At 36.5% G+C, this 25,824-nt stretch overlaps 1 protein-coding gene across 11 annotated transcripts in view; it reads right to left on the bottom strand.

The window, feature by feature from the left end:
• The window catches only part of UBR5 (ubiquitin protein ligase E3 component n-recognin 5), an 86,796-nt gene that overhangs the window by 13,254 nt on the left and 47,718 nt on the right, over window positions 1–25,824 (bottom strand). For 4 of the 11 annotated variants that reach the window (XM_058036185.1, XM_058036203.1, XM_058036262.1 and 1 more), the window contains 29 exons: window positions 22,930–23,073; window positions 22,721–22,832; window positions 22,362–22,516; window positions 21,366–21,563; window positions 20,024–20,234; window positions 19,345–19,389; window positions 16,145–16,271; window positions 15,079–15,230; window positions 14,584–14,679; window positions 14,046–14,169; window positions 13,605–13,726; window positions 12,684–12,832; window positions 12,160–12,251; window positions 11,086–11,232; window positions 10,869–10,987; window positions 10,647–10,773; window positions 10,418–10,547; window positions 10,033–10,193; window positions 9,286–9,525; window positions 9,009–9,132; window positions 8,295–8,406; window positions 7,115–7,246; window positions 6,216–6,477; window positions 5,608–5,872; window positions 3,596–3,807; window positions 2,997–3,227; window positions 1,144–1,217; window positions 408–580; window positions 195–308 (listed from right to left, as the gene is read on the bottom strand). In XM_058036185.1, the coding sequence (XP_057892168.1) occupies window positions 195–308; window positions 408–580; window positions 1,144–1,217; window positions 2,997–3,227; window positions 3,596–3,807; window positions 5,608–5,872; window positions 6,216–6,477; window positions 7,115–7,246; window positions 8,295–8,406; window positions 9,009–9,132; window positions 9,286–9,525; window positions 10,033–10,193; window positions 10,418–10,547; window positions 10,647–10,773; window positions 10,869–10,987; window positions 11,086–11,232; window positions 12,160–12,251; window positions 12,684–12,832; window positions 13,605–13,726; window positions 14,046–14,169; window positions 14,584–14,679; window positions 15,079–15,230; window positions 16,145–16,271; window positions 19,345–19,389; window positions 20,024–20,234; window positions 21,366–21,563; window positions 22,362–22,516; window positions 22,721–22,832; window positions 22,930–23,073 (4,350 nt within the window). The remainder of the gene's footprint in view (window positions 1–194; window positions 309–407; window positions 581–1,143; window positions 1,218–2,996; window positions 3,228–3,595; window positions 3,808–5,607; window positions 5,873–6,215; window positions 6,478–7,114; window positions 7,247–8,294; window positions 8,407–9,008; window positions 9,133–9,285; window positions 9,526–10,032; window positions 10,194–10,417; window positions 10,548–10,646; window positions 10,774–10,868; window positions 10,988–11,085; window positions 11,233–12,159; window positions 12,252–12,683; window positions 12,833–13,604; window positions 13,727–14,045; window positions 14,170–14,583; window positions 14,680–15,078; window positions 15,231–16,144; window positions 16,272–19,344; window positions 19,390–20,023; window positions 20,235–21,365; window positions 21,564–22,361; window positions 22,517–22,720; window positions 22,833–22,929; window positions 23,074–25,824) is intronic. The other 7 variants (XM_058036211.1, XM_058036220.1, XM_058036244.1 and 4 more) reach the window with 5 other exon arrangements.

Genomic DNA, 25,824 nt, shown 5'->3' with positions numbered 1-25,824 from the left:
TCAATAATCATCAAGTTTCTATATTAAGCACACTTTCCCTAAAGACTTCAAGTTTTTACAGGCACTGGGCTTTTAAATTATCATTCTGAAAGCTACATAAAATCCTCTCTGAAAACATTAAAGTGTCTTTTTAAGGAATGACGGTTCTAGTTTAAATTACCATATTGTTTAAAATAATAAAGCTTTACATTTACCTCAAGGCAGTTTCTATCCACTGTAACTTCCACTAAGCACTTGCCACTGTTGGCAGAAGACGAGTACAGACCCTGACTGGGCCGGCCGAACAGATCCTCTTTGCGAGCATTTGGCTGAAAAACAACAAAAGAGCTCTGGGTCAATAATGCTCTTCAGTGAGGAATGAAAAAGCAAACTGCAGTTTTCTTCCAAAACACCATCTCTGATGTCACCTGTAATAGATGTGGCTGGTCTGCCAAGGGGATGGCCTCTGCCAGAGGAACCTCAAAAGGATTGGGTGGAATGCAGCCGAGGAATGTCATAGAGTCTGACCGTCTGAAAAATGGATGGTTCTGGCCAGTCTCTGCTGGGAGGGTGTCATCATCTTTGTCATTGAGTGTAGCACCTAAATATCAGATATTTCAAATCAGTTTTCACAGTTAGAAAAAATAAGGATTTAAAATGCCAAAAATTAATATCCTTTCCTCTTAGCTACCTGACTAGAGGAGAACCTCTGCAAATTTAGCACTTCTACAGGATGCTTCTGCAAATGCTGTATCTTTATTAATTTGCTTAGTTATAGTTTTTATTCTTTTTACTATACCTAGCTTTACTGAACATCACTCCTACATTGTATATAGGAGTAAATATTCTACCATTTTCAGCACAGTTTTTCATCAGATCAAAAAGATTAGTTTAACTATGATTCAAATTTTAATGTAGAATGGTAGATAAGTAATACTGCAGTTTAGTGAGAGAGAAGATGAAAAGATGGCCCTGAAATGTGAAGCAATGAAATAGGCAGTGGTAGAAGAAAACTGGTGAAGTAACAATGCTAAGAAAATCTTACTAAACCCAACTTTACATATACAAGCAGCAAAATTTACTCAAAATTTCAGCTAGCTAAAGGGAAAAAGCACTAAGAAAGTCTGGCATTTTGGTATGCTATGTTAATTTTTGTATACTAACTTTGATTGGTATCATCATCATTTTCATGTTCTGAATCTTCGTTGTCAAGACCCAGTTCCAAAAGCTCACGAGTTCTTAATAAAAACATCCAAAACAACAAGAAGAAAACAGAGAAGAATAAAAAAGAGTCAATCATCTTGAAGAAATTTTTTGGCAAAACATCTATATCTGTAGCATAATCAGCAAGTGTACTTAAGAGTTATACAAAACAAAAACAAACTAAAACTGAAGCACCGTAGAGAACTTCTCATTATGTACTCACTACATCACTCACACAGTTACCCTTAGAGCCACCTACCAACTTTGATCTTACCAGTTAAGATCAAAATCACCTTTGGGCATTGATGTTTGGTTTTAAACACTGTATCAATATAAAATGCTAGGAATCCTGCATTACTGGAAGAAATATACAAGTGAATACCATTTCAAAATTTAAAAATAATCTCACTGAGGTAATTCCAGAAGGTAAGTCTGCAAGCTGCATATTAAAAACTTGATTTCACTATATTATACTACTGTTCTGTCAAGAACTTTGGTTACTATTAATTTCTGGCAGTTTATGCATTGTGAAACATGTTCTGAAACTAGATTAAATTGATAAACTGATAACAGACTACTAATATGTAATGTAATGGAAGCAACTGTTTGAACCACTCATTTTTAATTGAAAATGTCTAGACCTTCACAGTTTTAAAAGCATTTCATGCAAATTTCCCAATTCTTTTATGAACAGTTATTTCACAGATTTCAGTACAGGAATTTTTTTTTTTTTTAAAGCAGCTTCTGGAAGTATGTAATTGCCTGGAAAAGGGCTAAAGCTGTGGCTAGAACTACTCAAATCAGTACAAAAAGTTGATTACTGTACTATATCATTCTTACTTGTGAGGAAACTACTGTTGATAACACTCTCTTGGTACACCTTTGAGGTCATAACATTACCAAGATAAACAGAACACAGTAAGTAACTGTGCAGTCCAATATATATCAAAGATATTAATATCTCGTATTTTACAGTTACTAAATTTGTAGAGAAAATGCAATGTTAAGCTTAACCTGCAATACTGAAAATTAGGAGTAGAAAGGGGCACAATCTGCATTTAACTGTTGATTAGGACTGCTTGGGTACATCACCTAAAAACCTAGCTAAGAAATGGGAACAGATGGTGTAGAATACCAACGGGTGGACATTTCTATTAGCATTAACTGACATTTGAAACGAAAAAAAAAAAAAAAAGAAATCTTAAAACAACTTAAAATTAATAAATGCACCTTGTAAAATGTGATAGTTGAAATAGCAGCTTTCCAACTCAAGGACATTTTCAGCTATTAATTTCTCTCCTGTGCCTTAAATATCAGATGAGTCTCAAATGCATATAACCAAATAGAAAACAAAATCACAAAGCCCATTACATCACACAATGACATTTTCTCCAATGTCATCTCTAACATGTTTGACAGATATCTAAGTAAGTTGCTATCATGCCAAATGTATGTCTCACATCATTAACTGAGAAACTGTCCTGAGTATGTCTTTTAGAGGCACTGCTATGGAGTTAAAAATCCAACTCAAGTTTCAACAGTAGGAAAACATTTTACAGTATAAAAAGAAGTGAATAGGGTACTGCAACAAGCTTATCAAACACAGGTACATTATATACCATTACAGAAATTCTTTCTATAATATGTATGTTACTACACACATTTATGATATGTATGTTACTACACACACCCACACACAGACATCCAGATTAATGCATCTGTTTATGTAAGATGCTGAGGAACAACAGCAATAACTGAAACAAAAGGGCTTTTTTTTTTATGTAGGTTTTGTTTCTAGGAGTCAACCTCAGTACCTTTTCCTTTCCAGCTGAGGAGTATCCAATGTTGTCTGCTGATTCATTGCTTTAATCCAATAAATAAGGGCTTGAAACACATATGCTACGTGCTTTAGTGAGCAGACATCCAGAACAGGAAGAACATCTGAGTGCTCATCGTTGTGAGAACGCATCAAGGACAGCGCGTAGTTCAGGAAATCACCACGTGCTGACATCATTCCCTGACGGGCACTGAGCAAGGTAGCACGTCTAGTGCAGGAAAAGGATTGAATACAGAGACATCAGGCATCACAGGAGAACACATGTTTTATTTATAAGCCCTGTATTTCAAATGTGGATGTAAAATGTCAATGAACTCTACACAAAAATAGTGGTAACAGGCTACAAGCATAGAACAAGCAGGTCAGACGCAGTACATTGTAAACAGTTAATGCTCAAGATAAATCTAGTATGTCAGAATAAACCAAATAGTAGCAACAACACAGGAAGCCAACTTAAATCAAAACAGCAACTGCATTCCAGAGCTGCAGAATAAGATTTCTAAGATGTCTGTGAATAAGATTTGACTATAAAACTGATAATTCATACTGCATGCAGCAATCAAACTATTTTCATACCTTCTTCCTTCAAGTGTTCTCAAGCTGGCTTCCTCACGGGCTGTCATCCTTTCCCTTCTAGCTGAGTTCTGAGAAGCATGGAGAGGATGATTTGGATGCCCAGGATCACCAGCAGATGATAATGCCGAACCGTAACGCAGCTGAGCTTCAGTAGAGTCCATGATACTGACCATCCAATTCCAAGTAGGAATAAGCTTTTCTTCCACATAATTCTATAGAAAATGAGATTTAATTGGTTTTGCAAACAATAGGAGTAGGTGACAAGAATGAAATCTTCCTGATTCCCTACAAACTGCTGTAAAACCATGCTCAAGAATTACTGATGATCAGTTTCTGAAAGCTCTCTTGAGATTGCTGATGCACAGTGGTGGTGGTATGCAGCTCTCATGGCTTACCACTTTGATATCTATAAAGCATTCTCACCATCTCTCTCTCTTTTGGGCATCTCTTCTACTCCTCCCCACTCAGCATCTCCCAGGTGTGCACAACTTGATGATTTGAGCTTAATTCCTGACTTTCTTGTAGCATTCTTCACCCCTTGCAAATTACTCACTGAAGACAACAAAGTTAAGACCTGCACAGAGAACTATGTCTACACACAAGTCTCACCTCCTAGTCTTATCTTTGCTTCACCTGTTCCCACTACTGGCTCTGCAGTGTGCTTTTCTTATCATCTGCTAACTCCACTGACCTGTTGGATTTTTTTGATCCAACATTAGTCTGCTTTCTTCATTCCTCTGCATTCTGGTCTTCAAAAATATCCCTCACACTTCTAATCTACTAAAATAACAAAATGCTGTCTCAACATTATTTCTATGTCCAAACGAAACCTCCACTGTTCAAGTTTCCTGTGCTAATACAAACCTCTTGCTGCCTCAGCTGGACAGATCTCCTGTTCACTTTTCCCATTAAAAATCTCCTGAACAAAAAATTATTTTAGCCTCCTCCATAATAAAACTACACTCTCTTATTTCTTTCCCTGTTTGTTTGATCCCAGAATATCTTTCTAACCTTCCTCTCCCAAATCAGAAGTCCTTTCCTGCAGCTGTGTTATACAATTTTACCCTATCACTATGCCCAGGTACAAGTTGATACATACTTTCTAAACACACTGGAGTCCCTTCAATCTTGTCAGTCTCTGAAACTAATGTCTATACATGAAGGGGAAGACTGACATGTATTTTCTCTACAGATGCATTTTACATAAATTTTCAAAAACAGTCAGTCAAGAACACAGTATAAAAAATACATGCATAACATGGAAATAATCATCGTGTCCCTGAAGGAAAGGACAGTGAACAGTACATTTACCTGTACAAATCTTTAATTTAATTATTTGGCCCTTACTAACTTTCTTCTTATATAGACTCAACAGTTAATGTCAACTAGAATATGGCAACAGATGTCTAGCAGAAATCCCTAGTCAATTCTCACTTAACTACTAATTACATACCAGTCAGACATTGTTTAAACAAAATCAACATAAGTTCCTTTTTTTGAAAGAATATAATGTATATGAAATACAATCAATTCAATTAAAGAAGTGACCAGAGTTACTTTAGCCCACACTCTCTCTTAACATAAGAAGAGGCTGAGAATGCTGGGAATACTTTAGATTGAAGAAACAAACTCAGGAGGATCTTACCAGTGTGTACAAACACCTGACAAAAAGGTATGAAGTATACCAAGCTGGACTCTTAGTGACACCAAGTGAATATACAAGTGGGCAACGATTTAAATACTTGGTACATCCATTTAAACTCAAGAAAAGTCCTCTTTCACTGTGAGAGCTGTCAAATATTTAATAGAGAAGCTGTGGAATCTCCATCCTTGGAGATATTCAAAACCTAAACAGTCAGTCCTGAGCAGCCTGCTCCTGTTGACCCTCAAAGAAATTTAGATTAGCCAATATGCAGAGGTCACTTTCAATCTCAACAATTCTATAATTTTACCTTAAAAACCCCAGTTGTATTGAAATTACATTTTTTTGATGAACATTTCCATGTTCTTACCTGCAAGTTAACTGCATCTTGGTATGTCAGCTTCACTGCAGCTGGAATCTGGGAGTACACTAAGTGATTGTATTTGGGAATCAGACCCATCAGGTCAGATATCTGCCGTATCACAATACTGTATGCTCTTGCTAAGCTGCTCGCAGATGTCAAATAGCTGCTTGCATTGCTGGCTTCAAGTGCTGCAGCAGCTGCTGCTGCACTTGTACTGATGGTACCACTCCGACGAAGGTTTGAGGGATCAATATAAATCAAGCCCGCTGAGCTTGCTAAATACAAAAGAAAACATTACATTAATGAACTCATTTAATCTTCGCTGTGTCATTTGTGTATTGATTGATTTCATGATCAAGACTTACAGAAATAAACTTGTAAATATTACTCACATCACAACTGTAACTAGCAAATAATTACTAACTACAGTAAGCATACTCAGATCTTAACTGCAACAGATCTTTCCCTTTTTTCAAATTCAAAACTAGAACTCTAACAGTCAAGGTAGGTCAGCAGTATGGCAAAGAGATAAGATTTCATCCTTAAGAGAATAAACAGAAGCAGAGGAAGGAACAAAGCCAGAGCTGGCATTCATGCATGCAGTTCACTGAGACTTGCCTGCTGGGGTTGACGTACTGGAGGGGGCTGTGCTGGCAGTCCTCTGGTTCTGGGTGTTGCGTACAGCCCACTGCATGGAACGGGGAGCCTGCGCGGCTCCATTGGCATGGGAGCTGTTTGTGGTTCGCTCCAGGGGCTCATCAAGCATGAAGGTCTCCTGCTCTATGTCATCACTCTGACTGCTGCTGCTATCAGAGTCACTGGAATCATTTGACTGAGAGTCATCTTCAGAAAAAAATGCTGGAACACTGCTAGCACCTGTTGAGAAAAATAAGCAAAAACTGACAGCTCCACACGTGTGCACATATACGTGTATCATGTCAGCATAGACTTCTTCCATGAGTAATGACACTATACTAAAAAGGTTCAAATATCACTATTGAAAAGGTTTAATAAATTATTATTATAACATACTGCTAATTATATACAGGTGTAATGAAAAAGCAGTATGATTACTTACACTTCAAAATACAAATTAAGAAGTAACTGGATTTAAAAATACTTTACTGATTCTACCCCTAGGAGAAGAATTCTAAAATTATGTTTCCAAACTGGAAAGTAAGGTAGTTGCTCTCAAACACCTGTACAATGAATGCTCAGGTTTTATGTATTGATTTAAACCATAAACCATTGTTTTCAACTACTACACTTGAAAATAAGTGAGACCATTTAATTTCACTACACAAGAGCACATGATAATTTCAAACACATGCAGCTGCTCCAAAAGAGCAAAAAATGTAGGTCACATCTTAATCCATTTCCTTGTCCAAAAAATCTGCACGATACCTTACTATTAGAGCAAAGGAAAAGCAGGAAATCTAGGGAAGGAGGAGAGTACTTACTCCTAATATCTAAATTTAACCAGCTAGAATAGACCCAAAAAGATGTGGTGTACCTGCTTCTGACCCAGCAGTAGCTGCAGTGACAACACTTCTGCGCCCACTGGCATTGTCCTGGTTACTGTGGTTACTCTCACTGTCACTTTCTGTTTCAGCAGCAGCCAGCAAATCCAACTCCATATCACTGCCTATAAAAACAATGGACAAAGCATCTCATGTTTAGAAGATAAAATTATAATTACTGTGGTGACTCATATAAGTCAGAAACAAACCCAGACACTCTTACTACAGCAGAAGTTAATAGATATGCAGGGGGGGTCATAAAAGCAGTGCAGACACCCAGCAATACCTGGAGCATGTTTTCTTATTTTCCAGCAATTAGCCATCCATTCTCACTCTGCACTGCACATGTACATTCAACACACAGGGAAAATAAAGGCTTTTAGGATTCAAAATAAGTCACTCCAACCACAACATTCCACAACTTTTCATACACATGTACTAGGACAATTTACCATATGCTGTTTCAATAGTATTTAAGGAATATTTGAAAACTCTATAAAAACTTATTCAATATACAGCTTCTATTCCAGTTTTAAGCTTTAAGAATTAAATGTTTGAATATTCACCAAATCAGTAAACAGATTTACTATATTGTAAATGGATTGACTGGAAACACAAAGCACAGACAGAAAGAAGATAACTTTTTTTAAATCATAGCTTTGGGCCATCTAACCCCAAACTAAGTAATACAAGACAAGTCATAATAATTTCAAACATTTTCATACAGGATTGATTAATTATGTCTACAAATTATTGAATCATAATTTAGCACTTTGTGATTAGTTTGAGAATTAGCTTGCCAGGATTCAAACTGCTTTTGAGAACACATCTACCATTGTCATGGTTTGACGCTGGCCCAACCTCGACAACATTTTTCAGTAGTAAATACAAAAGGTAAAATACACTGTTAACCAAGAATATAATAACATCTGATACCTTTGGGAACTTAATATTTTCTACTCAACCAGAAAAAGTTCATGTAGTTGCCTACTACATGTATTCTCTAATTTTATACATCTCCTTCTGTAAGATGAACAGTCTGGAACCCTTCGATTCTCTCTACTCCTGCAAATCTCCCAAATCATTATCACTGGTGACCCAAAGTTGCTTTTCTTTTTGATGCATAGTTTTCTCACTCAAGCAGTAAATGTGCAGGATGTACATTATACATACCATCCTCATCATGTTCATCATGCTGTCCTTCTGCTTCAGCATTTTCTTCACCATGTTCTTCCTGTTCATCATGATGGTCTTCTTCACCCGCCACCCCCTCAACCACCTCAACCTGGAAAGAGATGGTAATATTATGCCAGACTATCTTCAATATCAGAGAATCTATGAGTTTTCCAAAACAGAGTGCAAAGTTTGATTTAAAAAAACCCCATCTTAGAAAGATGAAGATGACCTCAAAATTGAGCTGATATGAACAAAAAATTAATTTACAGCCACAGTAGTTGTACGTGGCTGTACAGTTTACAATGTTGTGGGAAAAAAAAAATCACAAATAAAACAGCTTTGGATATTAGATTTTAATGCTATAAGGATAAAACTGACTACAAAATCAAAAATTAGCTTCTAAACACTGAAGAGGTATTACCTGCTATCATCTCCTGAAACACCCTCTAGCTCTCTAACAGAACCTACATAATAGCTGTCATGTGCTGAAAGACTTTAAAACTTTTTTAACAGAGAGAAATAAAATAGAAAACAACAATTACAAAGTTCTATTAAAAATGCTTACAGCACAGTAAGATTTCATGAAGTGCTACTTAATATCTTTTTCAAATCAGATGCATAGACTTCAGATTCAGATGTCAAAGCATGGGCTAATGTAATGTATTAGGTCTGCTATATTGAGAAGAAAAAAAGTACAAAAATAAAACTGACCTCTTCTACATCAGCTGAAACAATATCATCCTGTTCTTCATCCCTGCCACGAACTGGTTGTGACTGGCTGATTCGTCTTTGCTGAGGATTCCTTATTATGTAGGATGACTGAGATTGACTAGAACTTAAAAGAAAAATATATAAAAATAAATCCTCAAAAAAAAGTCGATTTGGACCTGTGGTTATCACTTAATGCAAAGCTAACAAAAACTCCAAAATAAAACCACCTTTAGGAAGTCTTTGAGAAGTACAGATAGTAAGCTTTAATAAGTTTTACCTGCTAGACTGGTCAGATGATGGTCTGGGTGGCAGAGGCTCCACAGAAAACAGTTCTTCACTTCCCTGCATGGCATCTATACTAGTGCTAGCAAGGGTAAAGGGTGCTGTAGGACGTGCAATTCCCATCCTGACTGGAATAATTAGAGATTCTGCTACGTTGCACAACTCTTCAACAGCATAAGGCAATAATGCCTGAAATACACGTTTACACTTTCCAATTGGTTGTGGAATAAAATTGCTGAGGGATAAAATACAGAAAGATAAATGTCAAACACATAATTTTTTTCCCAAAAACTTTGTGGCAATATTAATTGTCCTAATTTTTTTCTCAAAAAATAAATTTCAAGAGATACATGCATTTGTGTGTATAGAAACAATATGCACCTAATTCAAGTCAGTGAAAAACGTTTATCATTCAATAATTCAAGACTGAGGCTTGATATCTAAATCTACTACTGACAACCAACCATACACTGTCATTTTAATATGTTTCGAAAAACTATTTCCAAAAACTCATACACTATAAACAAAAAGTTTGATATGAACATGTAAGTTTAACAAGTATTGCATTAAGAAATTACATGACATACCAGCAGCTATTGTGCATCTTTCCAAGTCTGCCTACAGAATCCAAATAATTCAGATGTTTCTGCCTATTGTTGATTTTTATCAACTCATTATATAGGGAAAAAAAGTAAATAAAGGAAAAAAACCACCACAACCAACCTACATCTTCGTCACTTACTTTTTCTTTTTGGAGGAAGCCATCTCCACACTAAGAATGACAAAGACTCTTGCCACAGAACGCAGGAATCTCATTGTAACAGCAATAGCTTCTTCTCTGCGGCCTGGTGTATACTTGTTCTGTAATTCCTTCACCAGAGTACCCAGCAAAGTGTCTAACAGCTGAAGAAAGAGGTCATTACAACTCATTAGTTGCATGCAATTTTGAAGCATCAAACAAGAGAGATTAAGACTCAAAGGAGATCACAGTCATAACAGTATAAATTCACAAAGCCATGATTAACTTGAAGTTACTTTCAAATTAGTTTCCGAACAAATGACCTGAGATACCTTACAATATCCTATTATCCAGAAAGTCTATGTAAAACATGGCTAAGAGTGCTTACCAAAATGTCTGCTGTACATTTGACAATAAGGCAGTGTGTAAAACAGTCCAAGCGAATAGTTCCACTTTGCTGATTAAGGTAAACTTGCTCTTCAGGCAGAAGATGACCTATTCTACTGCTTGCACTAAGACTTGGAAAAAACAAAAAGAAAAGAAATAAATGTATGTAAGCCAGCAGGTGTCAAGTATCAGATCAAACTTTACATCAACAGCTATGTGTAGATACACACGGGTCTTTATTTTCCTGGGAGCCAAACATGATCATGGACTTCAGTGCATTCCAGTCTTGTAAAACACGTTCCAGAGCTAGCTGGGCAAAACGAGGAGGTTCTAAATCATGATCAGGCATATCAGAATCTAGAAAGACAAAACAAACAAAAAAACCAAGAAAGCATAAGGAAGCGATACTGAAATATGGAATCTCCCATTTATTTCACTGAAACAGCTCTTACCTTCAGGATTTGCAGTTTTACGATTGCGATCTTCCCTGATTCTAGGTGGTCTGTACTGGCAGTGTTCTACAGTTTGCCTGGCAACTGTCTGTACTAAAAACAACAGCAGATGTTCTCCCCTGTAATGAAAAAATTGTTAGTGGAAATACAATATACCACATATATTTAGAAAATAATTTTTTTAATTCTGCCCTAGTCAATGCCAACATGAACTTGCCTGCTATTTGGCATGGTAACAAGATTTGTGGTGGTAAGCAGGCGGTAAAGGAGATCAAGGCGAGCAGACTTTTGCCCAGCAATTAGTGTTTTACACTTGCACTTTTCCCAGCAATCACAGTAGGCTGTTGGAGATGTTCGTTTGAGCCTACAAGAAATAGAAAAGGTGAACTGCAACACTGTCCAGTAACATACCAAATCTTTTCTACACAACCTGAGGGTGTTAGTCTACATGCTTAGATTTCTTTCTGCAGTTTTTTGTTTCTGATAATAATTTGTTTCAAAATGCCAAAACCTAGCTTAAAAAAGAGAAATATGGGTTTTATATGTGGCAGCACTTGACGTTTGTCATCCACATTTCCTACACTCATCTTAAGAGGGCAGTTTAACTACACAGCTTTTCATACTGTCTTAGTAAAACACATCCAAGGTCATTTATTCTTCCCTAAAACAGCCTCCATCCAAGAAAGTTAAGCTGAAAATACTCATGACATGCAGTAAAATCTCAGTAACTGTTATGTTGCTGAGAATATCTTTATAATTGTATTTGTTAGCTCATTATAGCTAGGATATTAATGCTGTAACTTTTACACCCTGCAACAGCAGCACAGAACACAAACAGCTTCAAAGCTTTGGGCCAGGTTGATCTGAGATTTCTTGATTGTTTGCTCACTTTTCCCTCTGTTACAGTTGATTTTTAGAAGATTAATATCCTACATTTCTTTCCAAAAATTCCTAAGAATGATCTGTCACCAGGATTCATAAAACACTGAGGGGCACCCAAAATGAAAACACAGCATTATTTAGATATAATGTTCTCACAATATTATGCACTTTGAGAATTACTCTTTTACTCTAAATACTACAAAATGGGAAGTACAAAACCACTTCAGGTTACTCTTTCAATTCTGACCTATTAAATAAATCTTACACAATAGATACAAAACTATTTCATTTATCTTCTGTTCTCTAAGTTTGGAACACTTCAAACAATGAAAAAATTTATTAAGCATCAGTAAACAAAGGAAACCACAAAATACTGATTTAATTTTAAGAAATAGAACACAATACTTACTTGCAGTCATGTCCTTTGTGACAGACCCTCGCACATTCTGTGCAACAACAAAGTGATTCCAACAGGCCACATGTTCGGCATTCAAATATATCCTAAAAAATGGGCGGGGGGGGAATATTATGTATAATTTTTTCCTTACAGTGCTTGCAATCTCATGCTAGTTCAGGTTACAATGAAACTGCACTTGTTTAAATTGATGCCTAAACTCAGAAGTAGGTCAGTTCTGGAAAGTGAAACTTAGTTGTTACGTTAGAATATTCAGTGATTTCAAAGAGCCATGTCCATCAAAATTCCTGCCAAAGTTAGCCACAGGGGAAAAGCCACACCCAGTAACAACCATGTTGTGAGGAATACAGTCAGCTTTGACACTACATAGCAGTTTGGGGAGGCAGTACTTACACCAGACTTAAAAGTCACAGAAATTTAAACAATGCAATTAATAATTTAAAAATCAGATTAGTAGACTAACACAATACATGGCTGAAACACATGCCTATTTGCTTAAAAAAAAAAAAAAAACTTACTTGGTTAATATGTTCTGCACCAGTCCAGGTAAAACTGCATGTATCATTACAACACAAAACATACAAAGGAGAGTCATCTGGATTTGTACCAGAAGGACAAACCATTCCCATAAACACATCATCTTCTTTTTCACTGGAAGTTGCTTCAGCTAAAATAATAGAATAACAGTGTTAAAAACAACCCCGCCCAAAAAAACCCCAAAAAATATCCAGCAAAAGAATCTATTCTTGGTGGATGTTTGCCATTACAAAATCTCATACAGCATTAGAAGTTTGAATAAAACCTGTTAGAGCTTTTTGAGAAAACTTTCTGCTTGTCACATTATTTCTTATAGAAGCCCCTGCAAATTCCTGACTGAAAAACACCATTACCTCTTCCCCAGTTTTAAATTCACTAATACTTTTGTCAATTCAATGAATCACCATTCTGAAGGACTATGAACCATATTATTAAAAGAAGTATTCTTGTCCCACACCAAGTCCTACAGAAACTGCGGTATGACAAGGTCTAATGTGCTTAAGTTTTTCCCTAAAGTCAATTTCATGTATTTCTCCCAAAAAACTAAATACCAACATTACAAGAGAGTCACAAAATATTTGTTTGTATATAAGCCTTTTCAGGAACAGGATCTAGCTTGGCATATCACTGTATCACAGCAGGTTTTTTGAATTTCAACAAAGAAGTTTCATGTGATACAACTGTGCTACCAAAAAATAGTACCTTAATCCACTTATAAAACAGTGACATGCCAAAAATACTACAAAGAACACAAAAGCTAATATTCATAGAAATCTACTGCAATATACAAACTGCAAAAGAGAAAGATAATCCACAATAGCAAAATTTCCAAAACATGCAGCAATCTATAGTGTTAGTAATGACTCTGCACACATGCCAAAGTTTAGAAGGAAGCCCCACACCTGCAGTCACTAAAACTGTTGTACCTTTAGCAATCTTCTGTGCAGTTTCTAGAATTGTAATTGCAGCAGGATATGCCCGGCCACTAACTGCTGACATAAATGGTGTCATGCCTCTCGCATCCCTAGGCAAAAAAAACCCCAACAGACAAGTTAAAACAACGAGTTTTTTCATTGTAACAGGAGAAGTAGGATGCAAATACACGAAAACTTAGCACCACTGAGTTTGTGCAAACAGAAAAAACACAGAGTGAATAAGCAGTCTTGTATATTTTACTCCTCTGAAACAGACATACTTTTAAAGGATGGCAGGACACAACACAGTGTATTCTAACATTCTCAATTTTAACTAACAGGCCTTGATGTAACCTTTTTAAAAAGGTTTCTATGTAATTGATTTAAGGTAGTGTAACATTACAAAAGAACTCTCATGAAAATCCTTACTTAGCTGACAGCAATTCTCGAAGATAAGGCTGTAGAACAACACTATCACACAGCAATTTCAGTATGAAGTGAGCATTTGCCTTCCGATCCTTCGATTCCACTACAGATGGTTCTGTAGAAGGACCTGCAGTAAGAAAAAAAAATTGCAGAGAAACTGTTTTTCCTTAAAAAATGACTACCTGCTAAAAGCAGGTAGTTCACTGTGGTGAATAACTGGTAACTTGGCTATTCAGTGGTTTCAGCAATACTTCAATGAAGTACTGTAAATTTCAGTTCCAAATTATATTTGAAATAGAGAGGGTAATCCCAATTCCATGCTAATTTCCATAGTTTTACATATTTGTCACTCTCCATGTATATTTTTACATAAACATAGTACGGTGCTTCATTTACTTTCTGCACACTTGAGAGATTCTGCTTCAATCCAATCTTCATCTGTTAAGAGGCATTTTCATATGCAGAAAGTCTGTGCAAGCAAAGACAGCTTTTGAGCTAATTTCCATTCTAAAGCATAATCAAATAAGCAGGATGTCCTCACCTGGAATTGTGGAGGTGCTGGGTCCTTGGCCGGTGCCAGTCGCTGCTGTGGTAAGAGATCCCACAGCGGGGGCCAGGATAAAATCAATGTCACCATCTTTCAGTAAACAGAACAGCAGGATGTATATCAATACATAAAAACATCCCTAACAATATGCTCTTGCTGCAATGTCTAACACACTGCAGGTTTTCTGTATTAACTGGAAATCTTTGCCACAAACGGCCACATTCCTAGGTCTGTAATGTAACTCAGCATTACAAAGCAGACTTCCCAGCAGTTTGACACCAGCATTAAGAACACATATTCTGGATTAAAAATCAGCTGTTAAATCTTCAGTAAACTCTTCAAGTTATCTCAATGAACACTTTGTTACCTTAATGGCATTGGACAGATCACAGTGTGAGACTAAAATAAGTTATTATTCACCTTAAAAGCCATCAATTCTTTATCAAATCTCTCCTTCTACAGGCTAATGTGATATATGAGCAGACTTACCTGGATCCATTGCAGGAGGATCTGGAACCCAGCTGGGAGGAGCTATTGGTGGAGAAACTGGGTCTTGGTGATCACTTGATGAAGCACCAGCTTCATGTCTGCCCAATCCAGCAGCTCTCAAGGATCTTCTCATCATTTCCCTTAATCTCAAACTAAATACAAAACCAAGGCAGAAATATTAACATTTTCATTTATAATTAGAACACATTTAAGAAAAAATTCACATTGAAAAAGGAAATTAAATTCCTCTTATCACCATTTTATTTCAGCATAAGTAAGAATGAGCCAAGAGGTATTTTTGCTTATATTTTGTTGCACCAGAATGTTTTAGCCCTGGAAGAGGAGTCACTCAGCAACGCTTCAAGTCAGATCTGAACCCAGAACACATCCCTAGGCACCACAGCACTGCCTCTTGCAGACAGTGGGTATTCTTACTGCTATCTGACATTCTTTTTAGCCCAAGCTCATTGCCAGGAGTGTTAAGCTTTTGCAAGGATTTGCTCTTATTGCTACTGCTTTTTAAAATCTAACTACAAACAGAGGTTAATGAAAGGATAAAAAAATGGGCCTTGATAGAATTTCTTTTTAATGACTGCTTAGAATAAAATGAATCAACTTAAATTCTTCCCCAGTGGTGTTCTGTTGGTTTCACTATTATTCATCTGCTTAAGTGACCATCTCCCTTAGAAATTCTCTTAAAACAAGCCTGGCCACCACCACAGTAGTTCTGTCATACTTAATACTTCTTGGTAAAGAACACCAAAGCTTATCCTCAAATTCCTTTTCTCCACAAGGAGGAACATTTCTACTTCACAACTGACAGACAAAGCATGAACCCCAGAAAAGAGGATTAGTTTAGAAATATCCCACCATTGGTTCTCATATAAAAAAAGGTTCAAAAAAACACTAGAGCTCTAGTTTTGTGCTTAAAGAAGTGAAATCCAATTTTAGGCTAGCAACAGAGGCCAATTCTTAAGCTAGACTGAAGAAAAGAATTAATAACAGATTGTAATTAATACAGAAATTAGCATTCAGAAAACAAGAAGAAAGCCATTACTCAGTTTACCTCCTGCTGCTTGATGATCCTGCCCTATTTCCTGGACCATTACTTGACACAACAGAGATTGCATTTGCAATAGCTTCCACAGCTGAGAGCCTTTCAGCAAACGTGTTCCTCTCAGAGCGCTCTGCTTCTGAAAAATTAAGAAAATTCAGTGCTAAAATTTTACTTGGGAAAATTATAAGAAAGGAGTATAAAATATGGAACGTCACTATTATTTTTCCCCATTTAGAGAGACAAACTAGGCTCATATACAAATTTTTATTTTGGATGAGCTTAACATGATTCTGAACAAGCTTTCAGCATCATAACAGACAAGGTCCTATCATGTAAATGATTCTAGACACTTGCTGAGTCAAGGCTTCAAAAAAGCCTTGATAAAAATTATAAAAAACAAAGAAAACAAAATACAAACAAAAACAACTATAAAAAGTACACAAAAACAAATAAAGAAATAAAACCACCAAAACACCAGACCAGGAGAACAAGAAAACAAACCACACTTCACAGTGAGCATCCATGAACAATGCAAATGTGTGGGCTTGTAATATACACACTCCAGGTATGTACCTGCTTAGGAGAGCGATGTTTGGAGTATAAGAAGGCAGTACAATCAGTTTATATCAGAAAGAACTAGCATTTCTTCTAACTTCTACAACCCTAAGCATCATAACACCTACCAGTTTTACTCATTATGACGACTGAATTTTGTGAAGCATGATACAGAATATTAAAGCAAGATACAGATGATTATTTTGGTACAAAGTAGACAGAAACTGTGTATTTCTGAACAAAGAAAAGTATATTCTTAAAGTGATTCTGCTTGTTCTTTCAGGACATGTCTCAAAGTTGCAAGGGCTAATGCTCTTGTAACTCACTTTCTATTCAAAGGCTTTTCAAACTGAGAGTCACCATTCCCTGCACACTTATTTTCACAAGTGACAGTATTAAGGCCTGGACAGTTCCCCTTTTTCTTTCTTTTTTAACAGGAAAGTGCTATTAATACCTTTCAGTCAAAGAATGAAAAGAATAAGGTAATCTGACAGTGAGTGTCAGCTGTTACAGTAAGGTTATTCTTTAAATATTTCCACTCACCACTACCCTAAGTAAAAGATATCCTTGGTTTTGCTTGTTCACAAGCATGTGCAGGTTTCTTAGACAAAGATCACCAACTGCTCAAAGCAGACAACTACTAAACAGTTAGCAGTGAGAAAATACTATTCTTGTGCCCCTAGCTACAAGTTGATTCATAGTTGTAAATGAATTGCCATGGTATTTGTGCTGTACTCCTTTCTCAGACCCACCAGCTCTCATAACTCACAACCCATCACTTCTGGACCTCTCACACAAGGGGGTCACAGCTCTGGAGAGTGATCCCTCAAGCAATACAACCACTCTCTGCATCAGAGGTTTCACCCGTTCTGGAGAAAGGGACCTGTAACTGAATTTTCACTGTTGCACTAACAAAGTTAGCATCTGTTTTTGGAGAACCATCAATTGTATATGCTTTGGCTCTAATGGGTGATTTGCTGTTCTGTTGCCTAATGAAATCTCTCCCAGTTCTCCAGGCAAAACCCCTCAGTTTTTATGTGTTCAGTGACATTAGCTGAAATTCAGTATCACAACTTTTTTATGATTTCACATGTTTTGGACATTTCTTTTATAGATGCTTTTCCCAAGATCCCTTCTATTGGCAAGACTGAGGATGTATCAATTCACAGAAGCAGAGCAGCTTTCCCCCAGCTTTTCAGCTCTGGGACCACTTTTCCTGCAATTCATTTATCATTTATCCAACACTGCAGGAGCTACAGCTAAACTAGGCACAGGATGTGAGAAAGAAGAGAAGGAAAAAAAAGCTTATCCCAGCCCTCAGTATTTCCTTTCTGGCACTTAAGAAGTGCCAGAAGAAATTTCTTAAGAAGAAATCTGTATGAACAAGAGCGAAGAATCTCAAGCAGGTACTAGCTGGGAAGTGGAACTAAATTGTTAAGGAATTTTTAAGAAACATCATGCCTGTACATCTGGAATTGCAGCCTTTACTTCTAAATCAAACTTCTTTTACATTTTAAGAGATGACCATGTAACTCACAGACAGCAACATAAGTCACCACTGCCCTCCAGATGATAAACAGAAAATAAGTTTGTCCTAATATCCATCACTAACAGTTACAGTGGAAGCTAAATGTGACCTGAATCCAAAGAGACACGAATCTCCTTCAAGGACAAGTTTTATGAGGGAGAAAGAGAGAGGCAGAGGAGTGTCACAAGTCTATCAGGTTCATGTTTTTCATTTTCCATAAAGTTAGATTACACCCAAATGAAGTTACTGAAAAAAATGTCAAGGTTGCAAAGACAAGCACTCAAATTAGGAAAAGTCAGATTAAGTTTGCCCATGCATCCTTATTTCAACTTCCTTGTGTGTTTATAGTAACACAATCTTCAGTTACACAGTTTGGTTTTGTTTGTTTATTTTGGTTTGGGTTTTTTGCCTCAGATTGTTTTGTCTCCCCAGCAACAAAACCCCTGCCTCAGTCAGTGCACAGGATGGACGACACACTGGAGATGAAGGGTTGTACAGAGAGAAGGCTGTTTATGCCTTGTTTGCGGCAGCCTTAGGGAGGGGTGTAAGGCAGCAACAGCTTGGGAAGGAGAGGAGGATACACTGTGTTGTGTTTAATGACACTGAACATTGCTCTGGAAAACCAGAACCTATTTGACACATCTATCAGCACACAGAACTTTGTGAAACAAGTTTTTACAGATGATCGTGATACATTTTACTCATTTCTGGACACCTAAAAGGTGCTTGACTCACAGAAATAATTAACATTCACAGCACAACTAAAACTATGATTAATCCAGTCATAGAACTCAGTGTTTTGAAGTAACACCTACTCAAAATCAGGCCCTAGGCTTCTCAAACAGAATGCTCAAAATTAGTTAATAGCTTTGAATAAAGAAAAACTTCAAGCTATAATAAAACTCCAAGCAAGAGATGAAAAAGCTGCACATTACCCCCATTTTATAAATAGGGATATGAGGAACAATTAAGGTCTATAAATGACTAAAATTCAATGACAGCACCATACAAAAATCCCACAAGGAAGTTCATTCATTATTCAGTGCAGGGTTTGTATGGTGTGCAAGAGTAAGGAATGGGGCCACACACTGAATGATGAGGATAAAAAGAAATATTGAATAGCTACCCATTCGGTGAGCACCGTCCATCTTGTGCACTGAATGAGGTAGTCCTGTGGAAAAAATAGTATGATGGTGTAATTAAAGACCATTCCACAATGCATGCCCGTGTACAGCACCTGGGTAAACTTAATTCTGCCATTCCCTAATTTTTGAGTGCTTGACTTAGCAACCTTGTTCTGTTAACATGCTTTTTACATAACAGTATTTAACAGACATTTTAAAATTGTGTCAGTAACTGGCATTAACAGGGTTTTTTTCCACATTTCTTAAAACATATCAATGACAAGTAGCATTTCTAATTGAAGCTATTAACATATTCTACAACACTTCAAAATTATTAAATACCATTTCTCAAAAATTTTACTAGTGATATAAAGGGGATACTAATGATACAAAGGTAGAAGAATACTTTTTTCATGTATAATTAACTTGTGAATGTCAAAAGTTTTTACAGTCAATTTAAACAGCTTAGTGCTCCTAACTATTGAATTCTTTAAAAATTCTCATAAAACTTTATGAGAGTAATAAAAATGTTGTCTTAGCACCTTTAAAAGGCCAGGGTACATTTTAGGTGCTAAATTTTAATATAACCATACATGAAGAATGCAGCCTTTATTTCGTGTTTTCTTGAAAATGCATGAAAATATTAATTTCAAATTATTTTCATTATATTGTTGAGCTCACCCTCTTCCTCTTTTGTTTCCTTGTTGCTGGTTGGGAAGCATACAGACACACAAGCATGCAGGATATTACGGTTTCCATCACATCTGTGGCCAAGGAACGTCTGCAGCATCTGTGGATTCTGATCCAAGACAACTGCTTGCTCAAGATTCATCAGGTATTGTCTGCAAGCCTCGTAGTCACATCGAAGAATGTGCTGCATCAATGTTTGTTTCTATATTCAAAAGAATAAAATATTTCAGAAATGTGAAGCACGAGAGGTGGATATAAGCTCCAGAAATACTTCTAATTTTCTTCTAATTTTGAAATTAATAGGAAGGTCTTCATCTCCAGCACTGGATGGAAGTTACTGCAGGAGCTGTTCAGATTATTCATCATCTCAATTATAGCACTGTTAAAAACAGAGTTGTGTGCATTCAGGCACAGACAAGCAAAAGAAACAGAGCAGCAGATGCCATCAGGCTCATAAAAGCATTCCTCTGGCTACACAGTTGGATTCTTAAGATAGATTACTTGCATTTCATAGCTCCATGTAACGTGGGAAAAGTGATACAACTGAAAAAGCTTAAGGATGTACATGAATGAGTTCTAACCTAGTTCTTTTTAAACATATGATTTATGTGCTGAGAAGTGAATGGTTAGAAGCTGTTGAAGGTCTGGGAAGTTCACCCCATATAAAACCAGTTTTTCCATAATGATGGAATACTACTGCACTGTGAAATGCATCTCAGTCTAACAGGTACACAGTACCTCCGGGGGGCAGCAGAACACACAGCAGAGCTAACAAACTACTGACAAGATTTTACAAGTATGACATATAAATTCACAGCAGCACTACTCATACAACATTACTGATGAGGACAGAACTCCACAGGTGTTTCAAGTGAAAAAACCTTCACTTTCCTCTCCTAGTTTCCTAGTATATGCTCCAAATAGGTAATTTTAAAATAATAGAAAAAAAAAAAAGAAGTATTGCATTCTCAGGGATCCAAGCAAAACAAGTTGTTGGATCTCTGAGAAAAACTGCACACCCATGACACAAATTAAACTGCATGGTGTTAGCAGATATAAAAAGGTAACAATTTCAAAATCAATGCCTAAAAACCCTACTAATTAAAAGCCTGATAGAGAAGTCATGCATCCCCCCCCCAAAAAGGGTCTTTCACTTTACTTGGCAAATTTGTTGGTGTTTTTGTGTTTCTAAGAGAATCTTCAGTTGAAATTAGCTTCTTTGAAATAGTGAAAACATAAATCAGTATCTAAACATGAATCTGCTTTAAGCGTAACTTTATAATAACAAGAGGTAAAAAAAGCACACAATTCCGTAGCAGAGAAAATATTTTACCTCAACAGCCATAATGATAATAGCAGCTTTCTTTTTGATGGTCGAGTTAGCAGGAAGATTTGTTAAGGAATGAACACCCATTCCAAGACTACTAATAGGTGGAAGATCAAGCCAGTCAGGGTCTCGTATCCCACCCATACAATCTTTTGCCATTGGATAGATTGTACCATTTCCATCTCTAAGAATAATAGGTGATTCCTACATTTGGGAAAAAAGTTTCATTATTAAGTCTCCACAATTTATAAATATTATCCTTCCCAAAAGATCCAGTTCTTGACTGACAACAATTACAACAGTTTACCAAAGATTCTCATTTATGTCATTAACTCCTATCATTGGAAGTGGTGTAACATAAAATAGGAAATTCCCTTTTGCAAGTGCCTGAAACATGTTTAACATAATAAACATTACTAGAAATATCTTCCTTCTGATAATCATTTATTGATTAACATTACCAGTGAAACAAATAGTAACTATACTTTTAGCTTACTTAAATGCTTCAAGTAAAGTTGAATATATTGAAATGAAACATTCAAATTCAATTATTTTGCAAAAACTGTTTCTTTTAATTATCCTAAAGAAAGTATACCACATGTGTGGAAGAGTTGAACAAAACCTCAATCATTTTTAGTGAATCTGTACTTTCAGTCAATTACAGATTAATTTTTTTTCTTTGTTAATATTTCCATTTATTCTCAAGAGTGGATTTATATCTGACCCAGCTCCAAAATATACCTAGATCACATTCCAAAACACAGCTAGATAACAAGTTGATACTAATCCAAGAACCATTCTGTCACCTTTTTTCTCCCCTTTTTTACATTCAAGGTAGAGTTTAATAAGATGTGCTTAGGTAAGTTGTTTGCTATTGCCCTTATGCCACCAAAATATTAAAGGTAGCAGCATTTCTTTGCCATATTTTGGAGAAGCCTTACAGAAGGCTGTACCATCTCATTCAAATATGACAGAGGTGCAGTGAGACACAAAACCACAAACCTGTCCAGCTGTAAAAATAGCAACACTTCTCTCATTCTGACCCAGGAATGCAATGCTGCTAGTAGGGAAATTATTTTCCTGTTCAGCCTTTCCTGTGGCAAGGTCAAATATGCAGTATCGAACCCAGTTCCCAGTTTTCAGAACTGCATGCACTCCTTCAAAAACACATGAAGAAAAAAGTTAATGTTTTATGGATGGCATCCAGTAAAAGAACTCCCAACTAAAGCACTTTCAAGAAAGTACTAATATCAATGGAATCACCTGTTTACGTCACTTTGAAAGCAGGTATTTTTCACTTGGATGAGAGACAGGTAATGAAGGAACCAAAGATCTGGACTAACATGGTAAGTCCTACTTACCTTTTGAATCTACATTTACTGCTAGGATCTCTGTTTTTTCAGGAATACACAGCTTTTTGGGTGTTCTTTGAAAACAGTCAGGAACTTTTGGAGTTCCACCAGTTTTTACAACCTGAAAACAGATGTAAAATTTTAAGCTGCAATTAAGCACACACAGTGCTGACACTTGTAAATACTGATTGTTTCCTCCACGTTTCACAAACACATACCTGCAGTTCATCTATCCTGAGCAGCCTACAGTCTTGGAGGAGAGAAGAGGGATCAGGATCGGAGTTAGAACTGCTCTGACAGTTTGCATTATTGGAGGTGCCTGGAAATTTCACAGCAACATATGCACCATCCACTTTTAGCACCTACAGGCAGAACACATTAGAGTTTTACCAAAAGGCTGAACAGAATCTGATTTGCTTCAAAATAAACCACACACTTTTCAGGGAGAGGAAAAAAATTGCAATATCCAGTGATAAAATTGTATAGCTCTTGGTCATTAGACTTGTCATTTTGCTAAAATTACCGAAATTTGAAAAACTTGGATTTCCCAATGACTTCATAAGCATCCTGACTCATATCCAAGGTCCCTCCATTTCAGCATCCTACATCCAAGAGAAGCCAACATCAACTGACTAGAGAAGCCCCTGCTGGTACTCCCCTGGTCTCTTTACAACTTCCACCTCCTGGAGGACAACTTCATGTTGAATGGCCTGGATAGACCTTTCTCTTATTGACTTGTGCAATCACTTCTGGAAATAAACATTATTCTTGTGGCAATGAATTCCAAACTTTAGCCAACAATTCAACAACAACAAAGTCTACACTGAGTCTCCTTCTTCAAGTGCCCATTAGATCTTATATTACAAGATAAAGGAAAAAAACTTTTTTTAGCCCCACTCGAAAATTTTTTGTGCTCTTTCCTCAAAAGGACTGTACACAGTGGAAAAAAAGACCTGTTAGTTTACTGGTCTAGTACCTGTTCTGTACACTCAATGATCAAGTTCTTCACTCAGTCCCTTAGGACTGAAGGATTCACACAAGTGTATCCAGATGTTCTTCATGTGTGTGTGTGTGTGTGTGTCTGTTGTTCTCTGGCCCCCCAAGGACACAGGAGCTATTCAACTCTACACTGACACAGGCATTTCCAAGACTGTAAGCATCTATAAAGAGTTGCTGCCATGCATATCTAATCATGTCAAAACAGGCTTCCTTGATACAGGAACTACTTGTGCTATCACCAAACAGCAAGGCCCTTTGAATTTCCAGCTGACCATAATTTTCCCAAAACAAAAACAAAGCTAAGGCAGAAGGAGGTGGGGCAAGAAGAGACAATGTTTTAATTATGAGCAGAAATAAGAACTCTGTATGCTCTCAGTCTTGATCAAAACTAGATATAAGCAACCATCACTCATTAATAAGCCCTAATTTCTCAACAGTTTCTACACAGAAAGTGCTTAACAAAAGTCTAGATGTAACTAACTTATCTAAAAGGTCTTCAACAATAAAAAGCATGTCTCAAATTTTCAAGATACTGTATGTAAGAAAAAATCTATGTTTTCTGCCAATTTTTCTAGCTAATTCAGCCTATCAAGTGCACTAGAGAAAATGATATACTGACAACCTTAAAGCATTAGCTGATTTTTTTGTAACAAAGATTACTGTGGACAGAGTTACAGCAGCTGCTCCCTACATGCTGAAACTTCACTCTGGAAGCAGAATTACAAGTTCCAGTAGTAGAGCATCACTAACAGCTGTAAGAATACTACCCAAAAATTTCAAAATTCAGACCTAATCAAAAGATTCACAAACATTAACCATCATCTGGACTATGCAAAGGCAGAATTCTATTGAGATTGGCAAGACAACTCTCTAGAAGAAAACTGTGGCTTAGTAAAAAAAGTTTATTCCATGTACATTTAGATGTTTCTAAGATAATCAGACTAAGTTATAGGCCTGTAACTGGATGCCAATGGTTCAATCAGAGCTTCTAGTCCAACATGTAGAATCTTTTTCTTTTTTTAAATGACTAAATGTTGCTACAAGACCTTTATAAATTTGGGCTGCTTTCTGATGGAAGCACACCATAAGAAAAGGTACAATTCCCCAATCTTTAACATAGCTCCATAATTAAAAGGTTTTCACTGCATACTTTCTGGCTGCTCTTAGTGTTACCAACTACATCATTTTTCATTTATATTACTTTTGATGTGTTCAGAGAAATGATAACAGTTTTGAAGTGCTGGAACTCTTACGGCATCCACATGACAAATATTTTTTCTTTCCCATTCGCCAGGAAAACCATGTACCTTTAAAAACTGGAAAATATGCTTATTAAGATTTTGCTAAGAAGATAATCACCTCTTCAAACCTAAAATCAGTTCTTTAGTTAAAGTTACTACTACAGCTGTTGGCTGTTATACAGAAGGAAAATAAAACTATCTCCTGATGTGGTGAGCAATGAGCTTGAGTGAAGCATTTGATAGCAACTGGACACAGAAAGCTCCAAAGCAAAGATGTGGCATAATGAGCCAGCACCAAACAAGATAAATATGCAACGTAACCATTCCTCTTTAATTGAATTTATGCAAGTCTGAGATAATTTTAAAACTCATTACAAAAATAAAATGCAAAAACTTAAAGGATTGAGATGCTTTAGCTTGCACAAGTAATGTACTGCTGATACTGCTAATGCAAAAGTTTCACCAATTAGAAACAAGCATTTTACATAACTACATACACAGTGTGTGCCTTACTAGGACTTAATTAAGAGAATGAATTGAATGAAAAAAGCACGCAACAAAACAGAAAACTAAAGAATTTTTTCTGAAAAGCAGAATACCTTTTTAGTGCATTTTCAACAACAAGATAACAACACCTGGTCTTTTTAATAGAATAAAAAAAATACTTGAGAAACTGAAAGATGAACATAGTTGTTAACTCCTTTATCTTTACTATCAATCCACTTCCACAGTCCCTAACACCAGAATGCCACTGGAAATCATTGAATCTTTCCCTCTCCAAAATCACCACATTCTTCCTCAAAACACAGCAGCAGAAGACCAGGGAAAATAAATTTTTAACTTCCTATCCAATCTTCTTTTTGAAATGGAAGA

Source organism: Melospiza georgiana, chromosome 1 (assembly GCF_028018845.1).
Source record: "Melospiza georgiana isolate bMelGeo1 chromosome 1, bMelGeo1.pri, whole genome shotgun sequence".
NCBI lineage: Eukaryota > Metazoa > Chordata > Aves > Passeriformes > Passerellidae > Melospiza > Melospiza georgiana.
This window is presented reverse-complemented; position numbering and strand designations above follow the sequence as displayed.